Below are 19,058 nucleotides of genomic sequence, written 5' to 3'. Positions count from 1 at the left end.
TTTTCTTTGTGTTCCCCGAGTTGGGCCATGCCGTAGATGGCGCTGGCTCTCTTTTAATAAAAACGACAATGCGGATCAAGATAGGCTCCCAAGTTTCCAATGCTAGAATCCAGGCCGTTTAGGAGGTGGAAGTGTTACTTTTTCTCCCTTCACAACCTCTGCTAATTTGATTCTAGCGAGCATGCCGAAAATTCTGCGGAACCCGACGAGTGACACTTAGCATCCCCAACGAGAGCGAATTAAGTCACAACCGTAACACCGTTTCCTCAAAATGGTAACATCTGAACTCTCTACTCACCACAACTCTCCCATGGCTAAGTCCTCTTCAAGAAACAAAAACTCCTCTCTGTGCCTCTCCGATGGATGCCTCTTCCTTGCAGGGGCATTCTCCGCTCTTCTTCTCGTTTGGGGTTTCTCCTCCTTCACCACCCCCATCCCCAACGACACCCCCAATTTCGACACCCTCTCTCTCAACGTTCCCCCAAACGACGCCGCTTTGTACCTCTCTCCCGATTTCCGGTTCGACCCTCCCCAAGTCACCTTCTACGACGACCCCGAAATGGGGTACACCATGGACGACAAGGTCCGCAACTGGGACGAGAAGCGCGAGGAATGGCTGAAACACCACCCTTCGTTCGCCGCAGGAGCAACAGAACGGGTGCTGATGGTGACGGGATCGCAGCCGTCGCCGTGCCGGAACCCCATCGGCGACCACCTTCTCCTTAGATTCTTCAAGAACAAAGTGGACTACTGTCGGCTCCACGGGTACGATATCTTTTACAACAACGCCCTCTTGCAGCCCAAGATGTTCGCGTATTGGGCCAAGTATCCAGTGGTTAGGGCCGCCATGATGGCCCACCCGGAGGCCGAGTGGATCTGGTGGGTGGACTCGGACGCGTTGTTCACCGACATGGAGTTCAAGCTCCCCCTGGAGCGTTACAAGGATCACAACCTGGTGGTTCACGGTTGGGCCCACCTCATACACGAGAAGCGAAGCTGGACGGGCCTCAACGCCGGCGTGTTCTTAATCCGAAACTGTCAGTGGTCGTTGGACTTCATGGATGTGTGGGCCAGCATGGGCCCACAGACCCCAAACTACGAGAAATGGGGGGAAAGGCTACGGTCAACTTTCAAGGACAAGTTCTTCCCGGAGTCAGACGATCAGACGGGCCTGGCTTATCTGATCGCAATGGAGAAGGAGAAATGGGCGGACAGGATTTATTTGGAGAGCGAGTACTACTTCGAAGGGTATTGGGAGGAGATCGTTGGAACATTCGAGAACATTAGCGAGAGGTACAATGAGGTTGAGAGAGCGGTGCGTGGGTTAAGGAGGCGTCACGCGGAGAAGGTGAGTGAGAGTTATGGGGAAAGGAGGGAAGAGTATGTGAAAGATGCTGGGTTTGGTAAAGGTAGTTGGCGAAGACCCTTTGTCACGCACTTCACTGGCTGTCAACCCTGCAGTGGCAAATATAATGCCATGTACTCTGCCGACGATTGTTGGAACGGCATGCGTAGGGCTCTCAATTTCGCCGACAATCAGGTTCTTCGCAAATATGGTTTCCTGCACCCGGATCTACACCATGACTCTGTCTCGCCTCTACCTTTTGATTATCCCCATGACCAAGGTAATCTACATTAAACTAATTCTATTTTAATGCATCCCAATTATTGTTCACCAATCTCCACTCAGATTCTCTCTGTGATTAGGATAATATACTACTATTATTTTAGTTTATACTGATGCATCTTTTCTGGCGTCTTCCCTTTTGCTTTAGCAAAGGCTTTTGGTATAATAATTAATAATATAGTATCGTCAGGGGAATTTAATAATTAATTGTGCATTAACGGAGGGATAATTTCATTCTTCTCGAATCCCCACAAGCATAATGTTGATGGATGCTTTGTCTCTTATTCTTCGGTAAATTTGTCCCCTTGACTTGCCTGTTGACAAAAGAATTCTTCTTTTTGATCTTTCTGCGTGAGCATGCCCTGAAAATTTCGATGATTTTTATAATAAGAAGAGATTAAAATAACATGAATAATAATATGATAAAATAAATAAAAATATATAGGAAAAAATCTAAATGAGAGTAACATTTCTCATTTGTGGTCAAAACTAACCCTTCCTGCGATGCAATATCCTTTCAAACAACCGGTAATAAAAGCATGCAGTGAGGTTTTCTTGTCATTTTATATCATGCGTAGTTTTAATTTATTCTCTTATTTTTAAATGAAAATTAACTTATTCTTAGAAAAAAAAACAAATTTAAATTATTTTTCCTTATCTTTCAATTAAAGAAAATATTTGAATTATATTTTTTAAAATATTAACTACAATTATTTTCTTGTTTGACATTTTTTTATTAAATATTGAAATGAATATTAAAAAAAATCTTGGAACGATACTAGTATTTTCAATTTAGTCCAATTATTTTCGTTATTATTGTAAAGAAAAATTATTATTGAGATTATATTTTGGGCAATGTTGTCTTAGCACTATTTGGAATCACTAAACCAGAGCTTTACATTAAAAAAGTGCTTTAACGGGTTGTTAAGCTATATGCAGTAAGGAGGTATAGCTATGGTGCAAGTGTTCACTGTAACCATGTTTGTAAAACAGTAACGGAAATGTCAGTAAAAACTAATAGCAGCCGGTCAGCAAATGAAAGAAATGTGGTTTGTGCTCACTCGGAAGATTTCCTTATTATATGCTTTCAGGCAATTGAATGAAATGATCCCTTATATTATTACAATACATGGGTAGGGTACGGAGTTATAGTTGTCCATTGTCGCTCAACTACCATGATCTTCAAATTATTAGAATCCACGAGAGTGGATCTACCAAAGCATGTTGTTTTATTATTATTTTTTGCAGTATTGGTTTTGACAATCATGGGATTGGCTCAAGGAGCGTTTACCATATGGCTGGCTAAATTGTTACTAGTCGTTGTTACTGATAATTTGCTCAAGTTCGCGCATGCAGAATGATATGTTTTATTTAGTTCGTTAACATCATTTTTTAAGGTTAGTTTTAAACGTAAAAAAAACACTATATTTATTTATACAGATAATATTTATTATAGATTTATGTTTTTTATGTGCTCAATACTTTTTAAAATATATTTTACTGTTAATTATTTAAAATTAATTCTAAAAATTGAGGTTAACATTTGTTTTTTTCATTTGCTGATGTTGTGGCATCTTTTATTACTGATACTAATATTATCATTAGGCTTTATAGTTTGTGAAGCATTTTGAAGTGTGCAGGATATTCGTTTTGTTTTTTGTTAATCCTTCTTTGTTGTTTGTTAGGGAAACATTTTCTTGTGGATCTCATAAATGTCTTATTTTGGACCTGCAGTGTGAAGGACCCGCTGAGTTTGGAAAACGTTACCGCGGCCCATTATTTAAGATGGATAGATGAAGCACGTGCATGAGGCCAAAACTTTCGTCGACCTGTATTATCATCTGGGGTTGTGGCGCACACATTATGATACTATACCATATCAATACTTACTGTCACAGATCCACCAATGAGACTTACCTCGCGCAGTTCGGCCATTCCAGTTACATCTACACTTTGTTTTTTTCCTTTTTCCTGCTTGGCTGGATATGTTAGATGTATAGCAGTGTTTAGATTTATGGCATTATATCAAATATTTGGTGTAGCAAAGATATAAAATTGTGGACATGTGACGTGCATTCCCATATTAGTATTACTTAGCCGAGAGGTATTATACTGACCCACATCTCCAACAGGTGATTTTTTTTTCTTTTTAACAAAGGAAATATGTATAATTAACACGCTGGATGAGGTCGTACAATACTAATTGAAGCAAAACCTTAGTATGAATATTACATTGGTTTGCTCGGTTAACTAACAAAAATTTAAGGTACAAGCGCTTCGCCAAGGGATATGTCATATGTGCCATATTGAATGAGGGAGAGAAGGAATCAAGTGAGAAGAATCACAGGCGTTGAGGACACGGAGATGAAAATTGAAGAACATGATTTGACAATTATGTCTGGGTTCAAACCAAAGTTTGCTTTGCATAAGCACATGTTTAGTCGTCTGGGAGATTCTATTAGATTAATTGGATTTTTCGCTCCTATATTTCAGCTTATGTATAATTTTAGTTTTCTTAATTGTCATTCATTGTTCATGTTTAGTTTTTAAATATTTTGAATTTTTAAAATTAAAATTTTCGTCCCAAAATCGGTTTGTTTACTAATGGAGATTCAATGAAGTTATAGTGACATTGGTGTATAAAGATGAAAAAAAAAACAGAAAAAAAACATATAAATAATTTAGACAAAAAGTGTATGGAATCTACATTTTTTAAGTAATTTGTGTTTTTTACATTTAATTATTATTATTTTTTTAGTTTTTCTTTGTCGTGATATACCAATCAATTTATTTTATCATACTTTGTAGGATTCAGTGACATGATAAAAGAAAGATAAGGTACTAGCACTTCCCCCAGGGATATTTGACGGAGTTGCAGATTATTGGACGCGGAGTGCTTCATGGTCTTGGAATTCACATTATATTCACATTCATGTAAAATTTTAATAAGAAATTTTTTAAAAGTATTTACAAGATCCAAAAAAGTTATTTAAGCCTCTATTTATCAACGCATATTTAAAAAAATTAACAGTGCAAAAAATACTATTTATTATTATACCAAAATTCATTTTTGACATAACAATGTTCTAAACATGAATTATTTCAATACACAATTTTATTTTAACTAAAATTATGTTTGTTAAGTCTAATCAAATTACTAGCTTACTAACATAGGAGGTCAAGAAATAGGATGTTATCAAGAACAGCGATTCTAGATAAAAGAAAGCATGAAAAGCCATTCCGATATAAATTGAACTGAAACTATGAAAAACACACAATCCCAGATAAAAGAATAAGATTAATAGTATTCACGATCTCAACTTGCAGCAAGACCCAAATTTAAGGAAGTAAAAATTCTAGAGTTAATATAATTATTGCTTAGTACAGCCATCGAAAAGAAAATACTAAAAAAAAGAATTACTACACAGTAGCCAATATTGCAATACCTTACTTTGCAATTGTTGTGATCTGAGTCTTTTTATAGACGTTGATTGGTATTGTCCGAAGTAGAGGCATTTGGCTTTTGTTTGGCCATCCTTTTAGCCATTCTCCGCTGCTTCACTTTCATTGATTTAACACCTAAAGCAAGTTAACCTCACCATTAATTAGTTCTACGCCGACATGGCAACAACATAACAAGAAAACATGTTGGTAAGTTCCAGAACCTTCCTCAGAAGCATTTGATCGAACAGCTGGAGCATCCTCTGCCACTTGATGGGTCAGAGGCAACAGCGGCCCAATTAGTTTTCCACGACGAATGGCTTCTTCCTTCAGCTTCTTCTTACGAATTCTCTTTCGTTGAGCCCTGCTTCCCTTCTTCGCCTCACAGTCATCTTCTTCGTTGCTGTTCGACGAGGCATTATCGTAGTCATCCACAATCGTACCTAAAATATTAACATCAGAACCACATCCTTCCATCAAAGCTTCCACAGGTTCCGACTCTTGTTCATGCTGCACGATCATCGTCATTAAGTGATTAACTAATCAAATTGAAAGATAGTATAAAGCAGGAAATCCAGAGAAAATATTTACTTGTGGAGGAGAAGGATAGAGCATGCTAACGATGGCTTCATTGAACCTCCGTTTTCTCTCATCTGGCTTCATCGAACCTAACGTTAAAAAAATGAACACACACGTTACTGTTACTGAGGCGCGGGTTAACTTGAGAGGGAACCAAAATGAACACGGATATATTATAACTGGGCTTTCGGGGTCCAGAATGAAAAGAAGTTAAGAAGCAAGAGGTCGGCCCAATAAGAGAAGCTCAACTAAACAATCCACAGCCACATGAGGACACACAGCTGTTCTGGCTGTTTCTGGGCCTTTCATTGGGCTCTCTTGACTTTTTCTCCTCCTTTGTTGTAACATGGACCAAAAAAGAAACCACGGCTAGTCTGTCCTCTTCACATAGCTCAAGTGATGGAGCTTCAAATGCAGGTTTGGTCCTGTAATCTGTATAACACCACAGCTTCCCTTCCCTTTCCCTTGAAAAACAAAAAATAAAACCTCCTTTTATATTTGCATTAAACAAAATATAGTTTGAATTTGCTTTTATGGGGGTGGAAGCGCACAAAATAGTTTGTAAAATTTTTGGTCAAATAAATAGTTTAATTATATTACTCATTCAAGGCCCATATTTTTGGGCCCATTTTGGTACTGTCCAACATTGTTTGGATATTGATTCCGAGGTCCAGTTTCTAATCCTTCAAATAAATTTGGGCTCATTAGTAATAAGCTTACCCTTGCCTTTTTAGTGATATGTGTTCTCTCGCTTTATCCTTTACGGATGGCAGATTAACACAGAGCTAAAATGCTTCTCTCAACTATATTTGTTTCATTTACGCATCTGTCTGTTAAATCTTAAATTATTGCAATAGTTATTTTTTAAAGACGCTAAAAAATACTTTCTAATAAATTAATTTAAATGAACCCCCATAGTTTTGGAGTACGATATTCGTCTCTAACATAGAATGAGACAGAGTAACATAATAAGTTAATTAAAAAAAAATACTTAAGATTTGTTTTATTTTTTAAGCAGTTTTTTATTTTTTAAAAATAAAAAAATAGAAAAACTTGTTTGTTAATATAAATTTAAAAAAAATTTAAAAAAATTATTTTCAGTTTTTAAAATTAAAAAGCAGAATTACTTTTAAAGTGCTTTTATTTTTATTTTTCATTTATTTTTCTAAAACTAATAAAAATTTAATTAAAAATAATTTAAAAACTAAAATACCAAACAAATTTTATTTTTATATTTTTCTTAAAAAATAATTTTATAAAATTTTTAAAATATAGTTTTTCAAAAACTAAAAATCAAAACTAAATCAATCAACCCTTATTCCTCCTTAAATCTTCTAAGTTCACAAAACGAAAAACAACAAATCTTATAAGTTGATTTGCACCCATGTATCAAGATGGGGCCCGAATATTCATATCACTCAAAACTTTATATAATTTTTTAATTGATAATTCACAATGAATAGCTGTATTAATCGTTGATTATATTAGGAATCGATGTAGACATAACCGCTGGACTTTCTGTGAGCTGTGATAGTAATGTCGGTACAACTCATTCCCGTATCTTATTAGTCTCATTATTGTTGTTTTTATTATGTAATTTTTTTAGGTGCATTAAGGGCATTAATTATAATAAAAAACTAAACTTTTTTAATATAAAAGTTACTAATATATATAATTTTTATATACATAATTAATATTCAAATTTCAATCAATACAGTAAAAATAACTAATTATTTATCGATCATATCATTCTTTAATTTTTATTTAAAACATGAGAGATGTATATAGTTGAGGCTTGGGACAACAAGGACTTCATAATATAACCCACTGGATAATGCATTTATTTAATAAATATGATACATCTTTTAATAAATAATTTAATTATATATTTATTTAATAACAACTATTACTTATATTTGAAATTATATTATAAATTATTATTTATATTTTCTAAATCATAGTTATTACTATTAAGAATAGTATAATTATATCTTCACACATATAATTACATTTCTTAGTACTTAAATTTAAATTTACAAGTGAAATTAAAAATATTTAATTCACGTAATGATTTAAATGTTTGATTGAATAAATTTATGTGATAACTACTCTAAATAAATTTAAAATATTTATTCTTCTTAATAAAATTATTTTTTATAATTTTTATTTTAACTTTAAATCTAAATAAAATGATTTAATAAGGCAGGAAGTTAACGTTAATTTTTTGAAAAAAATAAAATTCCAGAAAATATTTGTGAAAAAATAGATTTATCAATAAAAAGAAAAATAAAGAGATTTTTAAAGTAAGAGAGAATAGTGTAAAAATATAAAATAAACAAAAATAACACATATATTATTAAAAAATTGTATAACAATAAAAGTAATAAAAATATATAATAAACATTGCTTGGTTCAATTTTATTTGATTTAAATAATAGAAAAAAATGAACTAAACTACAATAAAATATACGATGTATTTAAATTTTTAAATCAATTTAGCAATTTAAAAATGTTTTGATATGATTTTAAACACCCTTGACTCCATGGATGGTTTAAAGAATAAGAGATGATTGTCCACATGGAACGGGTGAGTGATTTTAATCTCCAAAGCGGGAATGTTGATATTGAACAAATGACTAAGTGGATCATGTGACACACTGTATTATAAAAATAGTGTTGTGTTAGATCATGTGACTCCCACAGTGTCTGAAAGTTGAATCCCCGATAATAGATTTGGTCTATTTCTATGACCATTGATTTAAAAATTGAAACTGCACTCCCATCACCAAGCTTTCCTCACCTCTAGATCGAAGACCACTCAAAAATAATAATAACATAATTAAAAAATCCCTGTCCTTCCAAGTCCCAACTCCAGCTATAGTAAAGAATTGAGTCCAACCTGGGCACCATCTACACCCATATTCAATTTCAATTAAGAAAACATCCAATCCGCTACAGAATATTAATACTCCACTTTTACCCATCAAACCAAACCCACCCAGTTTTTTATTCTAATAACTACCCACCCTCTTAACACAAGAAAGGTTTTTGAAGTTCAAAATGAGGGGTTCCTGAAAAAACTGATAAGTGGTCTAGAAGCATTAGGATTAGGATGATAAGAAAAACAGAAATAGGAGAATATAATATTGAATGTGTAAAATGTACAAGGTTAGCCATAAAAAAGAGTGACATAGGGTGGGATGGAGACAGAGTAGGCAGAGTCACGTGTCAGTTTCCAATTGGGTGGGACGGAAGGTAAAGGGGAGAGAGAGAGTGTGTGGGACTGAACTGCACTGGGCATTCGCATTGGCAAAGGCAGTCAAAGCAAAGACCGGATAAGCAAACCGATGCGTACAGTCAAAGCAAAGACTGTCACAGTCCAATGCTTTGCTGGCATTTTACCCATAAAATATAAAAAGCAACCCTTTTCGTTTTCCTCTCTCTCCCATTTTTTATTTGTAAATCCATGTTTGGGCTTTTTTGGAGACCAACGCTTGTCGTTTTTCTATTCTTTTTAAATATAAAATTCTGCTAGTTTTCCTCCTTTCTTTTTTCTCAAGAAAAAGCATCTAAGATATTCCATTTGCTAAAACGAGATGTGCCGTTCAACACCACAACTATAACCTCCTTTTTATTTTATTCATCATGTTTGCCGTATAAATTATTAGAAGTGTCTACAATTTATTGCCTTCTTTGTAATAGTTATTTTTTCAAATAATCATAAAAGTAAGTAATTATTATTTTTTTAAACAAGTAAAACTATAAAGTATTTAGGTTTTACTTTGGACCCATCGTGGGCCGCACCGGTTATTCATTTGTGCCCGTGGGGTTTTCCCTGGACTTTTGTGAAACTTCTGCTTTATTGCTTCGTGCAACCTAAACTATTTCTTTATTTACGTCCTTTAAAGACCAATGTACCCTTTATGCCTTTACCCTGCCATGTCCATAAAGAAAGTCATTATTACTGTTATTATACTCACTAATTATAATTATGTTACACTTTGCCTTTGTTCATTTTTGCTGTTGAAAGACCCGAATAAAGTGTTTCCTCAAGATTTTATTTTTCCTCTCCAACTACCTTTTCTAAACTAAACCAAACTATTCATACATGCTATAAAAGTTTTTACCTATGTATATGATAAATATGATGGAATCATTTATGAATATATTTCATCTATTGGATCAACAATTATCATTTATAGTTTGCACTTATTTACATCTACTACCTTAGCATAACATAAACTTCTTGCTGCACAGCAATTAAAGTAAAAATAAAAAATATTTGTGAAGAGCTTGAAATCATTAATGACAACTCTAAAAATATTTAAAAAATTAAGAAGAAAAAAAAGTAACTTCGAAAAATTTATCTCCTGGAACGACGAACTCGTGTAAGCCAAAAATGATAGGAAAAAATAGTTAATCTTTAGAATATAATTTAAACATTAAATAATAAAAATCGATTAAAATTTATTTGCATTTAATAAAAAATAAATATTTAAAATTAACCCAAAGGCTAATGTTTATAAAATACAAAAATATAAATTATCCATTAGGCCATGAGGGGGATACTAGCGTAATTTGGGTTATGGTACAGCATATGACAGAGACCTTCGTAAATCGTATATATAATAATAATAATTATTGTTATTATAAAGTAGTAATTGATTAGTAAACAAAGAAAAGGGTGAGTTCATGGCGACACATTAGATGACTGCACGTGTGGTGCGAGGGTCGAGAGTGTTTTACTAACCGGCTACAACCCGCACTTTACCGGTAACCTGTTATTGTAAACAAAAAAAAAAAAAAGCAAAAGATTAACCCAATAATTAATAAAATAAAGTATTGAATTATTTAATATTTTAGGTTGGTTGATGAAGTGGCCGAAAAGAAGAGGTGAAGGAGCGTTTGGCAGAGCGAGGAACGGTTTTTGTGTGCTTCTCCCCACTGTGGTGGTACGGTCCTCTTTGGTTCACCATCTCATGTAGCCCCTTTTAAGTTCTAAGCTTTGCCTATTTCTGTGATCTGGGTCTCAATTATTTCTCTCCAACTGACCCATCTTCTTTCAACTGTTTGTCAGGTTTTTCTACTGCCATTGATTTTACTCATTTCAACTAGTCCTAGTCGTAGTTGGAGTGGTCCGCACTGTTTGGTCTTTCATTGCTCTAGATTCTTTTTCCTTTTTTTTTTAATATATTTTGGGTTTCTTTCGGGTCTTTATTGTTTTGCTAAAGCCTCCTTGATTTAACCCCCTTTTGAAGCTTGAGCACGAAGTGATTATATGTTCATGATGTGAGATGTGATGGTCATTATTTTTTTTGACCACAGAAAGAGATCAGATAAAGCGAATTTGCACAGTAGAGCAAGTTTCGCTCTCTTTACCCTTGAAGAGTGCTTGTCACTGCAGTGATTTTAGGTTGGGATTTGGGTTTTCCTTCGCTCTCTCTTTCTCTGCCTTGCATTTTGCCAAGTTTTTTTTTTTTTCCTGAAAGAGGGGTTTCAAAAATGCCCATGTTTCAGCCTTCTAGAAGGGACATAGTTGCTGGGTTCGAGGGGGGTGGCGACGGCCAGATTCTAGATCTGGACACCGCCGTCAAAGACGGTGTTTTGGGTGGCGTCGAGGGTGGCGTTGTGGGAAGTGGGGTGGGTGAGAAGTTGGATCTGGGGAAGATGATTGAGGAGCTTGAGTTATGCGAAGTGCCCAGTGTGTTCATTTGCCCAATCTCTTTGGAACCAATGCAAGACCCTGTCACCCTTTGCACTGGCCAAACCTACGAGAGGTCCAACATTCTCAAATGGTTCAACCTGGGCCACCTGACTTGCCCCACAACGATGCAAGAGCTTTGGGACGATTCCGTCACTCCAAACACCACCCTTTACCGGCTCATATACACGTGGTTCTCTCAGAAGTACCTACTCATGAAGAAGAGATCAGAAGATGTTCAGGGAAGAGCTTCGGAACTTCTTGAGACACTGAAGAAGGTGAAGGGTCAAGCTCGAGTTCAGGCCCTCAAGGAGCTTCACCAAGTGGTGGCTTCTCACTCCACTGCTCGCAAGACAGTGATTGATGAAGGTGGTGTCTCTGTCATGTCTTCTTTACTTGGCCCTTTTACTTCCCATGCTGTTGGCTCTGAAGTTATTGGTATTCTTGTGAGTTTGACCCTTGATTCGGATTCCAAAAAGAATCTTTTGCAGCCTGCTAAAATTTCTTTGATGGTGGATATCTTGAATGAGGGTTCAATTGAGACCAAAATCAATTGCACGCGGTTGATCGAATCGTTGATTGAGGAGAAGGATTTTCGGTCGGAGGTTATCTCCAGCCATAGCCTTTTGGTTGGGTTGATGAGGCTGGTCAAGGATAAGAGACACAGCAATGGAATCTGTCCGGGGTTAAGCCTTCTCAGAACAATTTGTTTGCATAAAGAAGTGAGGAATTTGTTAGTGAGCATTGGTGCTGTTTCTCAATTGGTTGAATTGTTGTCTGGTATGGAGCCTGATTGTTTGGAATTAGCCCTTTGTGTTTTAGATGCATTAGCATCTATACCCGAAGGCAGAGTGGCTTTAAAGGACTGTTGTAACACCATACCCATCATGGTGAAACTGTTGATGAGGATCTCAGAGAACTGCACCCAGTATGCTTTGTCTATCCTATGGTCCGTGTGCAAGCTTGCACCCGAGGAGTGCTCGTCCATTGCTGTCGATGCCGGGCTTGCTGCAAAACTCCTCCTTGTAATTCAAAGTGGTTGCAATCCTATATTGAAACAACAGTCTGCTGAGCTATTGAAGCTGTGTAGTTTAAATTATTCAGATACCATCTTCATTTCCAAGTGCAAGCTTACCAGAACCATCCAATGACCATGGACTTCAACCTGGTGGTGTCAACAAATTGTAAATTTGTGGGGCAAGAATAGTAAGGTTAGCCGCTTCTCAGACCGCCCATCTCTAATAAACCCCAAAACGTGACATGGAGTTGAGGTGCAAGTCTCTCCTGTATATATTTAGTATTTTGATTCCAACAATTGATTTGAACGAAGAATCATAATGTGGACATCGATACACCCTTGCTTAAGTGCCTTTCACTTCTGCGGGTTACTTGTCCAATGTTTTTACAATAAGCCCCATTAAGATGATACTGAATTTTTTTTATACTGCTTTGGGGTTGGTTATATATGGATGTAGAAGTCTTGCTGTTGTTGGATAAAGATACTTCTTAGGAGAGTGATTACACAGCGAAGATGGAGCTTGCAATTTCAATTGTAATTGTGGAGGAGTTGCTTTGCTCCATGCCTTACTTTTATTGTATCTTCTTCCTCTTTGGACCTTTTAGAGGCCTCCAATTTTCCATTAAAAATACTGGGAATTTTGCTTTTGATCTCAAATGTGTAGAGAGACTGGAGAGCTTGTGACGGTCAATTTTTATGTGTACAATGGAAACAACCATTTCATTTTTCATTTTGATTCTGGACTTCAACTTTTCCAAATTGTGATATTGATCTTTTTAATTCTTTTATATTCGTTATTAGATTCTTAAGTGCTCCATTGGTGCTACCGCGATATGACCTATCAGGGAAGGGAACAGGGTGTAAATAGTGTAGTAGAGAGAAGGCAGGTGTACTCCTCACCAGATGCTCTCATGTTTTACTGTATTTATGGATGACTAGACGTCCGGGTGAGTGCACACTTTTGCTTAACCTTTTGTGGTAGGAATTGAGGACAAGACCCAATATTACCACTCACTGAATCACTGCCTGATTGAAAACGAAAGAAAAGAAAGCTTAGAGCTTTCATTGAAATAGGAACGTTGAATTGCAGTTTGGCTCTAGGAAAACCTACAAATCAGAGAATAGCCTTGTCTAAGTTAACTGTCCACGCAAATAGTGTTACTATGCACGAAAAAGGCCACACCCAATTTTTCAAAAACAATAAGATATGAAATGTGGTTGGCTGTTATATTAACGTGACTATTACTTCAGATACCATGTGCATAGTAAATGTGCAATTTGGTTAAAATTTGTTTAGCGCCTAAAAATTTACTAATATACAAATTGGAAAGCGACTTTTTTACTAACTACAGCTTTACTTAAGCTGTGATCATGCCAAAGTTTTTTATTCTTTCAATTATCAAAATGTGAGTAAACTTATGAATACGATCTTGCAAGAGAAAAATATATATTTTTTTTCATAACTTATCATTAATTTATATATATACATATTTTAAAAATTACTCTTATTTAATTTTTAAAAATTTTGAAGAGATAATTTATTTTAATTTAAAAGATAAATTTTATTTATTTTTTATATATCTTTACAATGACGTGTCCGTAAATTATCCAACCAGAAATAAATAAATAAAATGATCAAAATAGGTAAAGTTTTCTTCCTAATTTTGTATCAAATTCAATTAACATCTAATCAGATTGTATATAACATCAAAGTAGGCGACTATTCGTTACATATTTTGGTGCCCGAATGGTTCAGGAAAAGCCATGTAGAAAATGGCTTTCGTATCCAGCAGGAGATAAGCAGAGTAGAATCTCCTTTGAGTTTTGGGTCGTGCAACCTCTTTTTCATACTTGATATGGGTCTTTCAACTGTTTATAAAGTTATTGATTGAACTATTAACAGAACAAAAGTTGTCAATTAAATGCAATCCACAGCAAGAAAGCAAGTGGGGATCTCCCTCATGACGTTGCTTGCCCTCAAAACCAAGCCTTAGAGGAAGCAGAGGCAGGTTATGGAAGAGCTCCTCCTTGAAGAGAAATCCCCCTTGAAGGTTGAACTCATCTTCATCCACATGATACGTTCTGCATCGTCTAACCGAACGTAACTATCAATCTCAATAATAGTCAATTACTCCATCAAGTTTCATTGCTACTCATCAAAACTTTGTTATCAGTGTACACATTTTCAGAGGTACCTCTCACTTTGTTTTTGTTGAATAACAGAGGCACCTCTTACTTTTAACATATAACAGATGGCTTCCTCACACCGTTTTCTTAAAATTAAAATTTGAAAGTGAGTAATATATTCTGAAATTTTATTTCAAAAAATATAAAAATTGGTGATATGGTAAAAAAAATATGAAAGTGAATTTTTTAAAAAAAAATTATCTAAATATTGAGAATATCAAAGAAATTGAAATGAGTAGATCCCCCCCCCCCAAACTTTATCTAATGATGATCAACCTGTAAAAAGTCGTGATTTAAATGCAAATTTGTAAGTTTGTTATTAACGAATATGATTAGTGACTGAATTATTTAAGGATGCATTTTTTAAATATTCTTAATTTTTGAAGGAAATATAAGTTTTTTAAAATTATATTACTTTACCTAATAGGAGTACAGAGGTAATAATAAAGCTTAAAATAATAAATATTTTTCAATTGTTAAAACAAAGATCATTTGAACAAGCTAAACTTAAAAGAGAGTAAAATTTAAGAAAAACAAGGGGTGTATGTAGCTTCCAGCGAGAAAGACAGAAAATACTAGTGAGCTGGACTCGCCCCCAGGAATGGCTTAAGAAATGGTCCAAAGTCAAAACCATGCTGCCTGCGGGAATGGGACACGTGAAAAGAATTGGTGTAATTGCACACGTGATAAAGTGATCATGGAGTAAGAAGTGATGAATAACCTGAATACTGAGCACAAAAACATTGACTCTTCATTCCCCATTTTAAGATTAATCATATTAAAGACTAAAGATGTTGAATAAGTAGTTCCCTGGAACTGGAAGTCCATCTTTCTAATCCACTTCACACTAATTAAGGTGTCGAAGTCCCATGTAAGATGTTTATTTTCCTCATATCATGATTATCTACAGTTATTAACATCACATCCATTAACTAATTTTTTTGGCGTGATACTTATTTAGAAGATTAAAATAAGTAATTATTTAAATCATAATATATATAGAAATATAGATAGATAGATTTTGTCCTCAAAGATTTTATTTTATTTTATCACAAACTTTAATATTTATCAAATACACACATATTTTACCTGCACTGCAAAAAGGATCAAATGTTAACATTATATTTTTGTATAGTTTTTTATTTAATAAAAATTAAATCATTAATATAGATATTACAGATCTACACTAACAATATAACGTGTTACATTAATTTTTTATATTATAATAATATATCAATATTTTATGTCAACAAATTGTTTATTATAATCTATTATATTAATAGTTTAAATTTCGGTAAGTATATGCTAAAAAAATGATATTAACATATTTAATAATTTTCATTTGTTCTGTAAATAATATTTTTTTGAATCAATAATTCTATAACAGTTTTTAATAACTATAACGTAGGGCAATAGGAAAATAACGACAAATATTTTTACTTAAGTGGTATATGTTTAGTTTTTTAAAAGCAATGTCTTAAGTTTAGACTTATTGAATGAAACAGAAAGTTCAATGAGAGAGTTTATCCTACCATCCTTAAATATTTTCAATTCAAACAAGATTATTTCTTATAAAGTATGCATATAATTTAGAAGAAAAAAAAAGGTGACAAGTCCAAATTTAAACAACAACAGTAATATGTAACTCACAAACATCTCACAATAAATTGTCAAATGATTTGAAGTTTACTAAAACGATCCAACTTTATGAATTGCACCAACCATTGTTGGGTGTAAATGACCTTTAAACGGAATGAAATGACAATAAAAGTTTGATGTGCAGGCATAAACATAATCGGATAATCCAATCGAAATACAGATTATGTTTGCGACAGGCAAAGCACAGCTAGCAGAGGAGGTGAACGGGTTTCCCTTACCTAGCCTATTGCCTAACACAGAGCAAGTCAAAGTCAGCAGCCGGAGGCCAAACCAGCCCAAGTCGAAGATGGAATTTTCATCACTGTCCTGTTGTCATGCTTTTCATGACTTAAGTGAAACCTGCGCAAGTTTCTGAGTTTTGAGGCGGGTTCAGAGTTCAGACTCAATACCCACTATCTAATTGTACGTTTATGTATGCTTTACGTACACATCTACTTCTTCAAATGCAATTAAGGGTGATCACGGGTCTACCTCACACTTGTGAACCTCATCTGATTCAAACTCTGAATACACGCACATATTAATTCTAATAAAATTATGACTAATATAAAATATATTTCATTTAAATGAATAGCCTCCTTTCGAGAAGATTTAAGTCCATTCAGTTTTTTAATTAATAACAAAAGAAAGGTCTCAATTTTCAGAGTATATTTATTTTCTATTTTAAAAACAGTTTTTTATTTTTAAAATTATAATATAATTTTAAAAAACAAAAAAACTATTTTTTGCAGAATTAATTTTCACGACTTCTCCTGGAACAAGATCAAGATTTACTTTTCTCCTCGTGACACCCATCAAAGGACAAAATTCACATCGTCAACTTGAGTTTTCCCTTTATCTTCCTATTAGATAATTACCAATGACTCTAAGCCCAAACGCAAATATTTGCAAATAAATTGATGCCTATATTCAATTATTCGACCTTGACCTTTTATTGACAATGGTCCATCCTTCTACTGAAAGCTAACACCCTAACAGAAGATACAGTTATAATGGGAACGACAACATCATTTAGACACTGTCAATATGCAGATGGATTGATCACTTTTGAAAATGCTAACTAGGCACGTGTTGGCGCCAACAGTGGCATGACGATGACTATAGCGGTATTCAATTCGGTGAGGGTAAAAAAACTAAATGACAACGGTTGTTGAGAAGCAGAAAATCAAAGCTTTGTGCTTAAAATGAAGGAATGTCTATAAAAACAAGACGATAATCCTAAGGTCTTCATTGTTTTTTATACAAAAAATAAAAGAAGAGGAATAAAGAGTTTATCAATAGTAGGCGTTACATGTGCAAGCTGAACGACTAGAGAGCGACAGTGAATATCGAAGAAGAAAAAAGAAAAAGTAATTTTTAAAGTATACATGAAATAATAATAATTATTATTTTCATATATATAGATAATAGAATTATTAGTTTATTTAAAAAAATATAAATAAATTTTAATTTATAAAATATTAAAAAAATTATACACATTAAATTAAAAAAATATAAAAACGTCTTTTTAAATTTATATATATACTATAATAAGTACTAGTTCTTATAAAATTGAATTGAGCTAAATGTTTCTAAGGTAAGAACATTGGATTCTTTTAAATCTAATGTTTTTGTCCTAAAATTTTGATGCAAAATATTAAAACTATATTTTTGTAAAAACAACGGTTGAAATAAATTAGCAAACTCACATACACACATATTACATAAACTTGATGGTTTGAATTAAGGTTGGCTTAAGGACATTTGAGGCACAGGGTAAAGATTTTATTAAGGTTATTTTACTAATGTATGAAATATAACTTTTTAAAAATTTTAATTTTTAATTTTTTGTAATATTAAATCAACTATTAAAATTTCATCAATAAGTTTAGAAATTAAAAATTTTAATTGACTACATAGTTAGAGAAAAAAAAGTCAATGTCACAAGGTACAACCTAATTTAAAAATAATATGTTGGATATATTTTTTAAAATTAATAAAATTTTAGTAAAATTATTCTTATTTTACCATCATTTTTTATTAAATTAGACTTATGTCTTAAACCCACTCTAGTTTGACTTAACCCGAATATGATTGATTTCTTCATGTTAGGTTAGTTTAAAACTTTAACAAATAAGAGTAAATTCAACTGAGATTTAGTTAATTAATTTGAACATTTCTCTCATGAAATCCAAACCAAGCGTGATACCCCGAGGTGCAACTGCATGCTAAGTCTGATTTTGAACTAGGTCCTCATTCACACATAACCAGGGGATACGGACGCAACTAATCTTCAAAAGAAGAACTCAATAACTAGTTGCTAGTGTCCGTGAAACACCTTAAATTCTTTGCGGGATAAGACGTGTGTATATCAAATTCCGTAACTCGCTCAGTGCCTGATACCTTGCATGCGGAGGGAAGAGAATGTGATTACTGTGTACAACACTGTTGTGATTTGTGAATTTGAATTACTACCATACACTTTTTTTTTGCTTTTTACTGCTCGGTTACCATGGGATTGACATGTTCTTTTTTTTTTTCCATGAATTATCTGATTTTCAATTAAGTATTTAAATTCACTTTAAATGATTACGAATTTATATTTTATTTTAATGTTGTTAATTATATTTTTATGTAAAATTTACATGTAAATTTTTTTAAAATATTTTTTAAATGCATACTAAAATAAAATAAAAAAACCATATTGCTTGATATTTTTTTTAATTAAAGTTATAAGTGTCAGACTTATTTATCTATATATAAATTTTAAATAATATTTTTTTTAAGAATTCTAACTTATACAAGATAAGATACTATTCGGTCTTACCTGATCAAACTATTATCTACTCTAAAGAATCAAAATTACG

General features: G+C 33.5%; 3 protein-coding genes across 4 annotated transcripts; 2 read left to right on the top strand and 1 right to left on the bottom strand.

Moving 5' to 3' along the window:
- Positions 1 to 3,554, top strand: LOC113869542 (galactomannan galactosyltransferase 1-like). The gene is made up of 2 exons (XM_027505916.1): positions 1 to 1,625; positions 3,362 to 3,554. Exons 1-2 carry the CDS (start codon positions 272 to 274, stop codon positions 3,364 to 3,366), a joined length of 1,359 nt encoding a protein of 452 aa, XP_027361717.1. The 5' UTR covers positions 1 to 271; the 3' UTR covers positions 3,367 to 3,554.
- A 1,429-nt stretch (positions 3,555 to 4,983) lies between these two features.
- LOC113869935 lies at positions 4,984 to 5,789 on the bottom strand. Its single transcript, XM_027506484.1, has 3 exons — positions 5,660 to 5,789; positions 5,293 to 5,578; positions 4,984 to 5,206 (listed from the first exon to the last, which is right to left on the bottom strand). Exons 1-3 carry the CDS (start codon positions 5,729 to 5,731, stop codon positions 5,106 to 5,108), a joined length of 459 nt encoding a protein of 152 aa, XP_027362285.1. The 5' UTR covers positions 5,732 to 5,789; the 3' UTR covers positions 4,984 to 5,105.
- A 4,702-nt stretch (positions 5,790 to 10,491) lies between these two features.
- On the top strand, positions 10,492 to 13,114 carry LOC113869279 (U-box domain-containing protein 30-like). 2 transcript variants are annotated; one of them, XM_027505524.1, is made up of 2 exons: positions 10,492 to 10,599; positions 10,725 to 13,114. In XM_027505524.1, exon 2 carries the CDS (start codon positions 11,150 to 11,152, stop codon positions 12,497 to 12,499), a length of 1,350 nt encoding a protein of 449 aa, XP_027361325.1. In that variant the 5' UTR covers positions 10,492 to 10,599; positions 10,725 to 11,149; the 3' UTR covers positions 12,500 to 13,114. The 2 variants fall into 2 exon arrangements, with proteins under 2 accessions (XP_027361325.1, XP_027361323.1); XM_027505522.1 differs by having other exon boundaries at positions 10,534 to 10,724; positions 10,906 to 13,114.
- The last annotated feature ends 5,944 nt before the right edge of the window (positions 13,115 to 19,058 follow it).

This window comes from Abrus precatorius, unplaced genomic scaffold (genome assembly GCF_003935025.1).
Source record: "Abrus precatorius isolate BTA unplaced genomic scaffold, Abrus_2018 Scaffold6, whole genome shotgun sequence".
NCBI classification, from domain to species: domain Eukaryota; kingdom Viridiplantae; phylum Streptophyta; class Magnoliopsida; order Fabales; family Fabaceae; genus Abrus; species Abrus precatorius.
Note: the sequence above shows the minus strand (reverse complement) of the source record. Positions and strands in the feature narration are given on the sequence as shown.